General features: G+C 50.4%; 1 protein-coding gene across 1 annotated transcript; it reads left to right on the plus strand.

Annotated features, from left to right (window-relative positions):
- The first annotated feature begins 367 nt into the window (after positions 1–367).
- On the plus strand, positions 368–5,166 carry MMGT1 (membrane magnesium transporter 1). Its single transcript, XM_032702297.1, has 4 exons — positions 368–486; positions 1,039–1,091; positions 1,927–2,030; positions 2,891–5,166. Exons 1-4 carry the CDS (start codon positions 405–407, stop codon positions 3,051–3,053), a joined length of 402 nt encoding a protein of 133 aa, XP_032558188.1. The 5' UTR covers positions 368–404; the 3' UTR covers positions 3,054–5,166.
- The last annotated feature ends 7,431 nt before the right edge of the window (positions 5,167–12,597 follow it).

Here is a 12,597-nt window from a genome sequence, read left to right on the forward strand (position 1 = left end):
CTGCCAGGAGCGTCTCCCTGCTCGTGCTGTGCATCCCTTGACACCGTTTTCTTCTTGCACCGGTTCCTCAAGCTTTGAGGTCAAGCCTCAAGCTTTGAGGTCAAACACGCGGAAAACGGGAATTACCCCAGACCCCCATGGCCCCGGAAGGGATCCGGTGGAGGGAGCGGGCCTGGTCCCGGGCCCTACAGTTCCCTTCTCCCTCCACCGCCCCCTGGGACCGTCCCGGGGTCCATCGCGCCCCCTCGGATTTTCGCAATGGACACGCGTGGGAAAGCAGCGGGGTGGCCACGCCCTTTCCTGGAGGAAACCACGCCTCTTTACACGGCCCCGCCCCCCGGCGCGGCCCCGCCCCGCCCTCGGTGACGCCATCAGCGCGCGCCGGGGGCGCGCTGTCGGCGGCGATGGCGGCGGGGTCGGTGTGGAAGGGGCTGGTGGGGCTCGGCCTGTTCGCGCTCGCACACGCGGCCTTCTCGGCGGCGCAGCGTGAGTCACCGCCGGGGCCGCGGGGCGGGGGCAGCCGGGGCACCCGCACCGCCACACGGCCGCCGGGGAGCTCCCGGGGCGGTGGCCGGGCCCGGCAGCACCATCATCCTCATCCTCACCATGATCATCCTCATTCTCATCATGATTATCCTCAGCCCCGGCGGCAGGGGCGGCCCTGCCCTTGCGGGACGGGCTGCGGGGAGAGCGGGGCTAGGGACTCACCGGGGGCAGCGCGGGGATCGTCCCCTGCGGGCGTCGCGGCAGCCGAGGAGGGAAGGAGGGAATGGGAGAGGGAAAGAGGGAGGGAAGGGGTGGCTGCCTCCCGGCCCCCACTGCCTCCCGGCCCCACAGCCCGCCTCCCTGCTGCCTGCCCGGGGCCGGGGCCAGTCGTGCTCCGGAGCAGCGAGGTCACAGCGGGGCCGGGGGCAGCCCAGATCGGGCTGACACGTGTCTCAGAGCCACGGCCGGTTCTCCTGGGGGGGGGTTGTGCTGCTGGGCTGTGTGTGTGCGCGTACAGAGTGATTGGTGCGTGTGTGTGTTTCTGTTTTGTAGATCGTTCGTACATGAGGTTGACAGAGAAGGAAGATGAAACGTTGCCCATAGATGTAAGTTTTTGTAGTGTTTGAAAGGTGTAACTGTGGGGATGGTTTGGTCTCTCTCTATTTTTTTTTTGTTAGTGTGGTAGACAAGGTTAAAATAGTTTTTAAATTGCACTTTCATTCAAGCTCCCTCTCTCAAAAAGAACCATGTTTTCCATCCCAACTTCCTGGGTGTGTTATACCTGTCAGAGAGAAGAAGCCCAAGGTCCAAACCTCCCTCTCTTTCTTCAGAATTACCCTGGGGCACCTTGTCCAGGATTCCCAGGGAGCTTTTGCATCCATCTCCTCCTTTGCAGCACAAACACCCTCCTCCCTCTGGCTTGTGTTTATCCATTGTGACCATGTGCCTGTTTGATCCCAGCACAGCCTCCTTCAAGGAGGGGGGTTCTTAGTTACTTTATTTGCTCAGTTTTTTAATTCCACTTCAGTTATCTGTTCCCTTTTTGCGTAATCAGAGGGGCAGGGAGATCAGGTGCCTGGGGCAGCCTGGCACAGCCTGTGCTGGCAGCTGGCACGTTCCTCGGGGGAGTTGGGATCCTGGAGTGCACAGAAACAGGGTGTTTGGGCTCGGGACATTACCGAGGAGCCGTGTGGGTCGATTCAGCTGGTGCAGCTCGGACCCAAGCTCGGGCAGCTGGAGCTCTGCCAGGGCTTTGCTGTGCTCACAGGGGGGTGTTTAATCCTCCTGTGCCTCAGTTTCCCCACTGCTGGGTTGCCCACCCCTGCATGTGCTGTCATGGGGTGAAAAGCACGAGAGACACTGTGTGGGAGCTGAGATGTTTGGGTGAACGTGAAGAACCCCCAGTGATGTGTGTGCTGCTCTGTGCTCCCTCTGTTGCAGATAGTCCTGCAGACCCTGCTGGCCTTTGCAGTCACCTGCTACGGGATAGCACATATTGCAGGAGAGTTCAAAGACATGGATGCCACTTCAGAACTAAAAAATAAGTATGTTTTATATCTCCGTTTTGTAAACACTGGTGTCTGCTACTCACTTGTACAAACTGCACACTGAAATAGCTTGGTTTTAGCTCAGTTTTTGAATGCATGTTGTAGTCAGGAGCACTGAGAGGAACAGCTGGGAAAGCCAACAGTGAGAGAGTTAGCTAACAGGAACAAATTAAAGAAACTCTGTGCTTTTCCTCATCCAAAATCCTGCTGTGCAGAGTTGGTGGAGGAACGAAATGTGTACATGGGAGGTAGAGCTGAGGAATCACAAACTGCTGTTGTGACATGGTTTCACTGCAGGGCCCGGCCCACCCTCTGTTTGTGTCTGTTCCTTCACAAGAGCCTGAACTATTCAAGGCAAAACATCTGAAAGGCTTTGAGAGAATAAGAGATTTTGAAAAGGATATGAAATTGGATGGGCGGATGTGGCCTCTCTGGCTGTTTCCAAAGACACAGGAGTGTGTGGAAAGTAAACAAGCTGACATGGGTGTATTTCACAGCATTCACCTTGAGGTGAATGACTTCAGCTTGAGGCACCCAAAGGGATGGAAAGCTGACAAGGTGTTAACACAAGTGACAACTGAACAAAGGCTGGTATGTGGTGTGCACATGCAGCACTCCACAGGCTGCCCCTGAGCTCGAGGAAAGGAAGGCAAAGTGTGATGTGGACATTTTGTGGTATTTTTCACAATTGGCTTTGTATTTCCTCTGTTTTAGTTTAAGAAACTTAGAAAATGAGCAGGAGATTTGGGTTGAAAGCTTGTATTTCTGTGTCTTAAGTTGATAAACCCCAGACTGACTCTTATAAACTCCTCTCTCCAAAAGAGTACTAACCTTGGCTTTTTACATTTATTTTGAAGGACATTTGACACATTAAGGAACCATCCGTCTTTTTATGTATTTAATCATCGTGGTAGAGTATTGTTCCAGTCCCCAGACACAGTGAATTCTTCTTCAAACCAAGATGCTTTGTCATCCAGCTCGGCACTGAAATTTCGAAAACTTGAACCTCTGCGCCGCTAAGACTTTTACAGATCCTACCAATAACCCAGGACACTGAGATGTAATATTCAAGTCGGGGATGTAAACACTTTTTTAATTTCTGGAGCAGTATTTATATTGATCTTCCAGACTTTATAAAGTATATATATATAAATATATATATATAAACTAATGACCTTCTTTGTACACTGTTAATGAGAATGACCGAATTATGGATTGGCAATGCAGTGTAAATTCTACAGTTATGCTGTGAAACACATCTCCAAAAGTTTCAGATATTAAAATGAGTTGCAGCTGACTTAACTTCAGTTAAAACAAAAAGCAAGCTAGTTTTTCCTGCAGTTGGTGTCCTTTGACAGGAGGGAATGTTTGAGTGTATTTATTTTCTTAGTTTGCTTGTGCTGCAGTCTGTGGAGCCCCTCGGAAATGCTGTGTGCACTGCTTCACTGAACAGCAGGAAAAGGGGCAGCATCTCCTGTCCCTAGAATGCCTGTGGGAGACCTGCACGGTGTGGCAGGGGAAGTCAGAAAGATTGCTCTTGGTTTTATATTTTTTACAATGCTAAAACACAGTTGTGTGAAGGTTGTTTTTTTTTTTCCCCTGGTTTTTCATTATCACGTAATTTCCTTGTTGCCCTCCTTTGTTTTATGTAAGTGTCTGATGATGTCCCCAGGTGCCTGGGCTGTGGCTGGGCTTTGGTGCTTGTGCTGGGGAGGCAGCTCACATAGATAATCCACCACACTCCGTCTTCACCCACTTTATCCGTGTTCCCCGGTTGTGAACATGGCAATGTTGAACATTGTGAACATGCTGGACTGTGTGTTGGCACCAGCAACAAGATCCAAGTCATCTTCTCTGAGAAGTGTTTAAGTATCAGTAAGAACTATCCCTTCTGTCAGTGGTCCAGCACTTTGCTCTGTTTGCTGGCACTAGTCCAGGTCATGGGACTACTCCCCCTTTCTCTGCCAACAGAGCCTTTCACTTTGATTTCTCCAGCTGAGCCCTTGATTTAAGATTACTGTCTTGATTTCATGTATTACAACAGATTATACAGTCCTTAACTCTTACTCACATCTAAATTCTCATCTCCCCTCAGGGGGTGAATCAATGCTAAAATCTATCTTGGTCTGGCATTTCTCCTCCCTGATGTAGCAAAGGGAGGGTGGGTTGAGATACTGGTGGGGCCAACAAGAATTTTGCCTGGTCTGAGGATGTCTCACTGCCACAGTGGAAACTCAGCCTTTTATCTTGGCATCTGTTAGGTTATTTGTTGGGTGTTTTTTGTTGTGGTTTTTTTTGTTTGGGTTTTGTTTTTTTTTTTAAACTGCTAAGAACTGTCAAAGGCAAAAAGCTTGGCAAAAGTACTGTGTAAACCGAAGCCTCTTTTTCTAGCTCTGCCCGTCCTATGGAGTGGGTGCCCCAGTGCTCGAGCAATACCCATAGCTGCTGCTGCTCTACAATCACTCCTAAGCATCTGGGTGTGGTTGGAAAGGGTTACTCTGCCAGCTGAAAGTGTCTGAGCTGCAGGATTACTTCCTAAAGTGTCCTGATTCCCCCCTGGCTGGTGTCACAAACCAGCTCCTGCCAGCTGCCGTCACCAAAGCCCTCAGAAATAATAGGTGTCAGGTCATCTCTCCATTGTGGACAGAGCTCTTTCCTTGGGGAACAGGGCTGCTGTGCAGCAGCTGCTGCACACAGGGAAGAGCTGAACATTGGCTAGGTGACCTTGTGAGGCAGAGGAGAGACAGAATTAGCAGAGGGAGGGAGAAGCACAGCAGGAGGTCAGTAACCACTGTGCCAGACGGGTCCTGCAGCCGTGGTTGGCAGTGAGGGTTCGCAGAGGGTCTTAGAGCAGAGCTGTTTACCCAGAACATCCAAGAAGCCCCATTTCTGCTGCTGTAAGGCTACGAGGACCTGCCTGAGGCAGGAGGTGCTGCTGTGGGACAAGGGGGTGGAGAATATCACCTGCTGCTCGGAGCAGGTCCTGCTGGGAACGCCCTGTGCGCCGCATCGGGGCCCTGCTCATGATGAGTAGCCTCACTCTGCAGCAGCAATGGTTGTATTACAAAGCTGTACAAATTATTTTTTCTTATTGATCTCACAATGTCAAATAAAAATTGATATCCTTAAAGTGTTTATTTGTTTATTTCTGAGCATTCTGGAGCCTGCTGCCACAAATCCCTGGTGACTGACTATTTAAAAGTAACTGCCTAGCACTGACATGAAGTGATTGCCTTAATTACGGCAGCTCTGTGTGAAAGTGCTGCCTGGCCTGGTGTTCATTACTGGGAGACAGGATCAGTAGGGGGGATCAAAATAGCTGCAAGTAGCTGAGTAAAACATTTAGGAGGGAAATGCTACCAGCCTGAGGATCTGCCTGCCTTGGAGGCTCCCCATCATCCTAACTGGCAGAGCTGACATATTTTCTGTCTTCAATTTAACCACAGTAAAGGCTTTTCCACCATGTGCTAATCCCCTGCCAGCCCACAGGACAGGCTCCTGCAAGGTCTGGTATTACAACAGTCACTGAGGGAAACATTCAGGCTGCTCCCAGGGTTGGTGATAGTTAAAATCCTGGACTTGAGCAAGACCACTTTTCACTCCTTGCTCTGCTTTTCCGTTGGAGGGGGGAGGGGGGAAGGAGGAGGGAGGGGGTTGAAAAGTTACCAAAGAACTAGAGGAGTTTGCTTAACCACAGCATCCACCAGGATTGCACCAGAGAGAGCAGCAGACTCACCCTTCATCTCCTTTCTACACTGCTGCAGCTCCACATTCAGCACAGAATATGAGGGTGTAAAACACCAACAATCCGTGTTTCAAAAAGGGGCACCTTAACCAGCTCCCAAAGCCATCTCATGCTTACCTTGCAGTGTGTTGTTCTTCACAGAAGAGCTTCTCTTCTTCAAAAGCAAAGCAAAAGTTCAGCCAAGAGCTTCTTGGATTAGACAGAAGAGTTTCAGCCTCACCCAGAGCACATTTACAGCCACCACGTGATGGCTTTGGCTACAGGCCATGATATTTCTACTACATTAAATACTAAAAAAAAATATGTGCTGGTAATTTCCATTTGTAGCTGAAGTAGCAGGTTTAATCTGCACTAATTTTGCTGGATTTTTCTACTACTCCAGTGAGATCTCAGTGGGGCATTTTTGTTTGTTTAAAGCTGAGGAGGGAGGGAGTTGTTTAGGCCCTTGCAGACAAGGGGACAAGGCCCATGGTTTGTGTCGGAGAGGCCAGGCTGGAAGTGCAGCTGGCAGAAAGCTGTTTTCCAAGAGAGTCAGTGAGGGCTGAACTGCAGCACTGTGTGTGGAAATCACTCCTGGTCACACATCTGACAGCTGTGGAGGAGCTTCGTGCGGCCCCTCCACACATCAGCAGAGATGGAGCGCTGGAGCCATCGCTGCTCCCTGAGACACAGCCCTGCCCCTGTGCCCTCTCCCCACTGCTGCCCAGAGCTGGGTCAAAGCTTTCCTCTGGAAAGCTAGTGGATAACACCCCATTCCCACTGCTCTGGAGCACCCACCCACCCTGGAGAAAGCAGGGAATGGTGATGACTTTCTAACTGTTTTTGGCTTCCTTATCACTCGCTTCCCATGCTCCAGGTTCCCTCGCCCATCACCACACTGCAGGAGAGATGCCCTTCAGTGTCTCTGACACCTTCAGTGAGGACATTAGCTGTATGGACATCCTCCATCTGGATACAGCTCCCCCTTTCCCACCAAGGGTGGCACCATTTCTGCTCCCTTTTGGGGTCACCTGCACCAAAAGGCAGCCATTTCCCACCAGACAATTCAGGAAGGCTGAGCTTCATCCCGCAGCATCCGGGGCCACAGCGCTGCCCCCGAGCTCCCTGTGGGAAGTCGCCCAGCTGGGCAGGGAAGCTGCAGCTCACTCTGCAGTTCCCTGCTGTCCCAAGCACTGCTGTGCAGAGCTGGCAGCCTGCCTGTGGAGGGGAAGGGCAAAGCAAGGCTATTTTGAATGTTAAACAAGCAGAAAAAACTTTGGTACCAGCTTTCCACGGCTGGCACTAACAGCAAAGGCAAAGCACTCCTTGGATTTGGCCTTGAGGTTCACCTTGAAGCCATAATCACCAGGGCCAGAACCCCGGCGGAAATAAATCTGGTATTCCGGCAGGTAAAAGCCTTTTAATCAGCCCCAGGTTGGTTTCAGTGACACAATGTCATTTCAAAACGCTTCAGACTGCAATGAAAGCTACATCCTTAAAATGGCAGCTAATTAATTTTCCTGTCCTGCTAACTTAATCCTTTTTCCAGCCAAGAAAGGGGAGTTCACAGAGCAGCGATGCAGCCGGAGCCTGGCAGCACAAGCAGGAACACGAGCCCCAGGGCTCCTTGGCAGGAGCCCAGGCTGTGCAGTGTCACGGCTTCCCAGGCCATTTTAATAGGAAGGGAGGGGGGGGGAAATAAATTAAAAGGTGACATTTTGATTATCAAACCAGTAGCTCATCCTATGCCAATGGTCCCGGGGAACCCACAGGCCGCCACACAGAGAGATGTGGCTCTTTATTCCCCGTTCATATCCCAGTGGAACTCTCGCTGCCAGGCAGAGAGCACCCAGTGCTGACAGTGCCCTCCCTGCCCAGACTGGTGCTGGCTGAACCAGTTTCCCTGGGATCTGCCAGAGGCATGTGGTGCTGCAGGGGCACTTCACTTTGGATTTAAGAAAAAAAAAAAAAGGCAAAAAAATGGCCAAAAAAAAGAAAAAGCAGGGAAAGGGAAAAACTCCCCCTCCTCCCCCAAGGTATTTGTGCTGGGTATTTTAGAGCCCTTCAGGGCCAGACATGGAAGGCCAGTGCTGACGTCCTCGGAGCCCCAGGCTGCTCCATCATTCCCTGTCCCTGCCCCAGGAGGTCTCTGCTGCAGTGCAGGGTGCAGGAGGAACATCCTGTGCACACGGTGATTTATTCCCCTATTCTGGACACAGAAGTGTACAGAAGACACTTCCATCCCAAAGCAGTCTTGGAGCAGCTAGTCTGGGAGATGCCTCAAAGAGAGGCTTCTCTTCCCCACATCCACACCAAGCTGTCATTCCCTGGACTACTTCAAGAGCCCCTGAGGCATCCACAGGCTTGGGTTGAGCCCCCAACCCCACAGTAAGACACCACCTCCCCAGCACAACACAAAGCACATGGAGGGGAGAGAGGGGGCCAAATAACACCCCCTCCTTCCCCAAGGCCACCCCCCTGCTCTGATTTGCAGGCTCTGGTCACACACAGATCTCTGCTGAGGCACCCTGGAGAAAGCAGTGCCATTTCAATGTCAGTCACCACCATCACTCTGAAGCAGGAGCCATCTGCTCCTTCCACACCTGTGTGAATATGGCAGCTTCAGATCACAAAGGAAAAGCCACAGCAGAGTGAGGTCCACATTCACCTCCTGTGGAAGGGACACACATATCCTACAGGGTGCAAAAGGACTGGTTAACAAACCCAGGTCTGCTGCAAGTACGGCCACGCTGATGCCTTGGGTTGGCCAGGGAGGACAACCTTGGAAAAAGACAGGCTGAGATGTCTCCCAGCACAGCACGATGTGGGCAGTGGGCAGGGGAGGCCTACAAGGCACTCTCCTCTCTGCCTTTGCTTCTTGAGCTCAGGTAGCAACTGCAGAGCTTGAAAGGGGCAGAAGTGAGGGCTCAACCCCAGCGCATTCTGGGGAGCCAAGCAACAGGACACTCTGCAGAGATCAGCCAGCGTGCAAGTGAAAACAGGAGCACTGAGATAAGGGGTGAGTCACATCAGATCAGCTTCAGACAGAGCAGAGTCCACCAGCATCACGATACCCTTTGCAAGGCTCTGCTACCAGCCTCGTGCTGAGCACACCACCAGCCTCCCAGAGACATAACCTTGGTGCAAGTCTCCACCCTTCAGAGGAGCTCCCCACCCACGTGTCCATGCCCAAGGATGAACAGGGCAAGGCTTTCACGGATGTTTTCAATCTCTTACTGGTTTCCCATCATGACAAGAGCTGTCCCTTCTCCTCTCCTTGCTTTCACAGCCCCCACTTGCCTCAGCAGAGTGGGCACTCCGAGTCCAGGGGTGCAAGGCAGACGCCGGGAAGGAGAGCCTGCTGTGCTCACATCTACAGGAACGCAGGGTTTGGCCACCCAGAACCCAGACAAAAACCAGCTTTCAGCTGCCCCATGAGGTCAGAACCTCCTTGGGGTCCTGTTGTGTGAGAAAAGCCATCACTCACTCTATTATCCATTTCCCATCACAGCCTGGGCCGTGACTCACCAGCAACTGCCTTTCCTGCAGGGAATTCACAGCCCGTTCCCAGGAGTGGGTCTGACCCGGTTTCACCTGCTGGAGCTGCAGGGGCTCGGCAGCAGCAGCTCGGTGAGATTCTTCCCTAATCCCTCACCAGCACCGAGCCCCAGCACGTCCTGCCCACATCCAGCCCCCAGCAAGCCAAACGCTGCCACTGCACACTGGCATTCCTGTTCTCTGACAACACTCCCGCGGGAGGATTTGCTGGATGTGATTCACCTAAAGCAGCTTCTTCCAGAGCTCCCGAGTCTCCTACCTGTCTCCCTTTTCCACTAACAATCATTTTGGAGAGTGGTTTCTAAGCTCTGTCTGTTCTCTGAGCGCAGAGGGAGGAACCCTGAATCCAGGGATGCCAGTGCAATTTCAAAATACACAGGGAAAGGAAAGGCACTGGAGCAGCCTGGATCAGAAGCCAGAACTCTTTTTAAAGAGACAGCACCACCACCAGTGCCCACAGGCTTGGGCAGCTTCTCTACATCACTCCTATCTCCCTCTTTCCAAGCTCCTGCTTTTTTCCAGCTTTACAAGCACACTTCCAGCAAAAGGCACCTCCTTCAGCCACCTCTGTGTGGAAGCCATAGGGAAGCCACAGGGAGCCTGTCCTGTTCCCATCCCATGCTGCTCCTGTGCCAGACCCAGGCTGGCAGGTGGAAGAGCTCAGGGAGGAAGGAGCCCACTGACACACACAAGAGCCCAGTAGTTAATGTGCTGGTTTGTGGTGGGATTGTCCACACCAGGGAAATAATTCAAGTTTACAAGACCAAATTAGGGCACAAGTTTTATAATAATCTTTGCTAGTGACACACTATATGACCTTGGGTAAGTCCCTCCATCCATCTTTAAAGACTCTCTCAGAGGAGAGCCACAGGACTTTAATTAGCAGCCCTAAAAGTGCTCAAGATAGTTTGTCTCTTTTCCAAAATAACCAACTGCATATGAATTGGAACAACCTTATTTTCAAATTCTGCAAGCAACTGGGATCCAGGCTGCTCTCAGATCAGTCACTTCAACAACATAATCAAAGTTAAATGTGCCAGCTGTGCATGAAGGGTTTTAATATGCTGCACAGACTGGAAAACAGCTCAAAGAACCAATGCTATTTTTCCATGGCTGGGATGTCACTGTTGAGCAGCTGCATTATAATCATCCGCAATCAGCAAAATGCCTTTTTTTTTAATCACTTTGCAATCTTGGGGAAGAGGGCTCATTTTTATTTCTGTCCTACTTAGGAGAGCACCCTCGAGCCCTGAGGTACCCACTGCCAAGAGATCAGGCAGCTACTACAGCAGCGTGTGCTGATCAGAGACCTCTGGCTGCCCATGATGGAACCTCAAACACAGTGACAGGCTCCTGCCCAGACAGTAACTGCTAACACTGACACCACCACCTCAGGAAACAGTAAGTGCATTTCCACAAATCCAGCAAAAATTCAGCTCCAGCTGCCTGTTGTCACACATTCAAGACCTCCTGGGATGGTTCCAGAGCAGAGTCCCTCCCTGTGGAAAACCCAAGCACAGCCCAGCATCCTTCTCTACCTCTGCATAAGCACATGGGTCACAGCTGCAAGATGAAGCAAGAGGGGAAGTCTCCCAAACCCATCCTTTACAAAAGGCTGAACCTCTCTGATGCATTCTACATATTAAACGTTTACAAATAAAGTTTGGAGAAAATGATAAGAAACAGGCTGACCACACAAAAAATGCTTTGCCCTTTTAACTACCAAAGTGCTTTATAACCCTCTCCTCCTGCTCACCATCCTGCAGGGCTGTATTTTTCAAACAGGCACACACCATGAGGATGATTCCCAAATAGCTCTGTCCCTCCTGCCAGGCTGCTCAGCAGTAGTGAGTGGAGCACTGGGATACAGCAAATTGCCAGAGTTGTCCAATGTTTTAAGGGACATTATGCAAGACTGTTTGCATTAGAGGAGTGACAGTGACTGACATGACAGCAAGCATATATAAATGCCAAGGATCCAGCTACTTCCACTGCAGTTGGAGCTGATCCAGGACTAGGAATTAGCTGTGAAATTCCCATTGCAGATGTGAAGATAAAACTTCCCCAAGCTCTCCAAAAAAACAGATCTCCAGTAAAACTCTGATCAGAGGTTTCCATTTCACTGCCTTTCCGAAGCCAAACTATTCTTTTGGAATTCACCATAAATTGTTTGAGAGTTTCAGCCCAAGCTCAAAAATCTTAAACATGCAGTTGTTTTGAGAGCTTCCCAACTCCTGCTTTGGGGCGATACTGTTTTCCTTACATGGTACCAGAAGTCCCCATTCCTGGCAGAGCCATGTGGCTTCCACTGCCTATGGAAATACCCTCCAGTGCATTTACCACGAGGCTGTACAACAGTTTAACCCCTTCCTTGGCACATTCTTCTTCTGAACACTCAGGAATCAGCTGTTCAAGGTACCAGACTGGTGCTACCACACCCGAGAAGCATCTCATTGAACCACCTTCCCAAGCAATGGCTGCTTTTCCCACTGACTCTTACCACAACTCCTGCCTGAACTCCCAGCTCAGGGTTCCCTGTCACGCTGGTTTAGCCACTACCAAGAGACAACAGTAACAAACAACACAGAATGAGAGAAGAAAACCACCAATGGATAAAGCCAAGCCAGCAGTCTACTTTCACGGATGAAACAACATGCTGGGTTGCAGCTGAAATGGAATGGAGAAGTTCAGGAAAGTCCAGCATTTTTTGTTTAGTCTGCCCTCCTTGAAATGATCACAAGATTCAGATTTAGAATACAGCTTAACAATTCCTGCACACCACAAGATTGTTGCTAAATCCCAAGGCATTATTCTTCTCCAGCTTCTTCTCTTTCCACTTAAGACAGACTTCAACTTGTTTTTGCAAACCTGAAAGCAGCAGCTTTTAAATCCTCTGACTTAACATCCTTTCTTCAGATCTCTGCCAAACCTTTCTGCCAGACTTGAAGTGTCTTTGGCCCTGTTTTCATCTTAAATAGGTTGCACATTCTTCAAGACAAGCGCTCTTGAGTCCATTTGCTTAAGGTGTGATGCTGCCACGTTCGTAGTATGAAGCACTGTAGTTGAGCTTTGTAGTTATTTTTAACAGTTTGTTTCTGTTAGGCAATGCATTTCCTCTTGTATTTTTCCATCAGAAGTTCCTCAGTAGATTTTAAAGAACAGAACAAACTGAAACAAACTCAATACCCTACACTGCTGCCATTTCAGCCAGCCAGTTTAGAGGCAGAACCTGGAGAAAACTATTAGAAGAAAAAAAAAGAACAAAAGTAGGGTTTGGGGGGT

Source organism: Chiroxiphia lanceolata, chromosome 14 (genome assembly GCF_009829145.1).
Source record: "Chiroxiphia lanceolata isolate bChiLan1 chromosome 14, bChiLan1.pri, whole genome shotgun sequence".
Taxonomy (NCBI): domain Eukaryota; kingdom Metazoa; phylum Chordata; class Aves; order Passeriformes; family Pipridae; genus Chiroxiphia; species Chiroxiphia lanceolata.

Coding starts and splice junctions, on each gene's coding strand:
- MMGT1 (XM_032702297.1), top strand. CDS start 405: ATGGCGGCGGGGTCGGTGTGGAAGGGGCTGGTGGGGCTCGGCCTGTTC. Junction 487..1,038: donor GGCCTTCTCGGCGGCGCAGC/GTGAGTCACCGC, acceptor TCTGTTTTGTAG/ATCGTTCGTACATGAGGTTG. Junction 1,092..1,926: donor ATGAAACGTTGCCCATAGAT/GTAAGTTTTTGT, acceptor CCTCTGTTGCAG/ATAGTCCTGCAGACCCTGCT.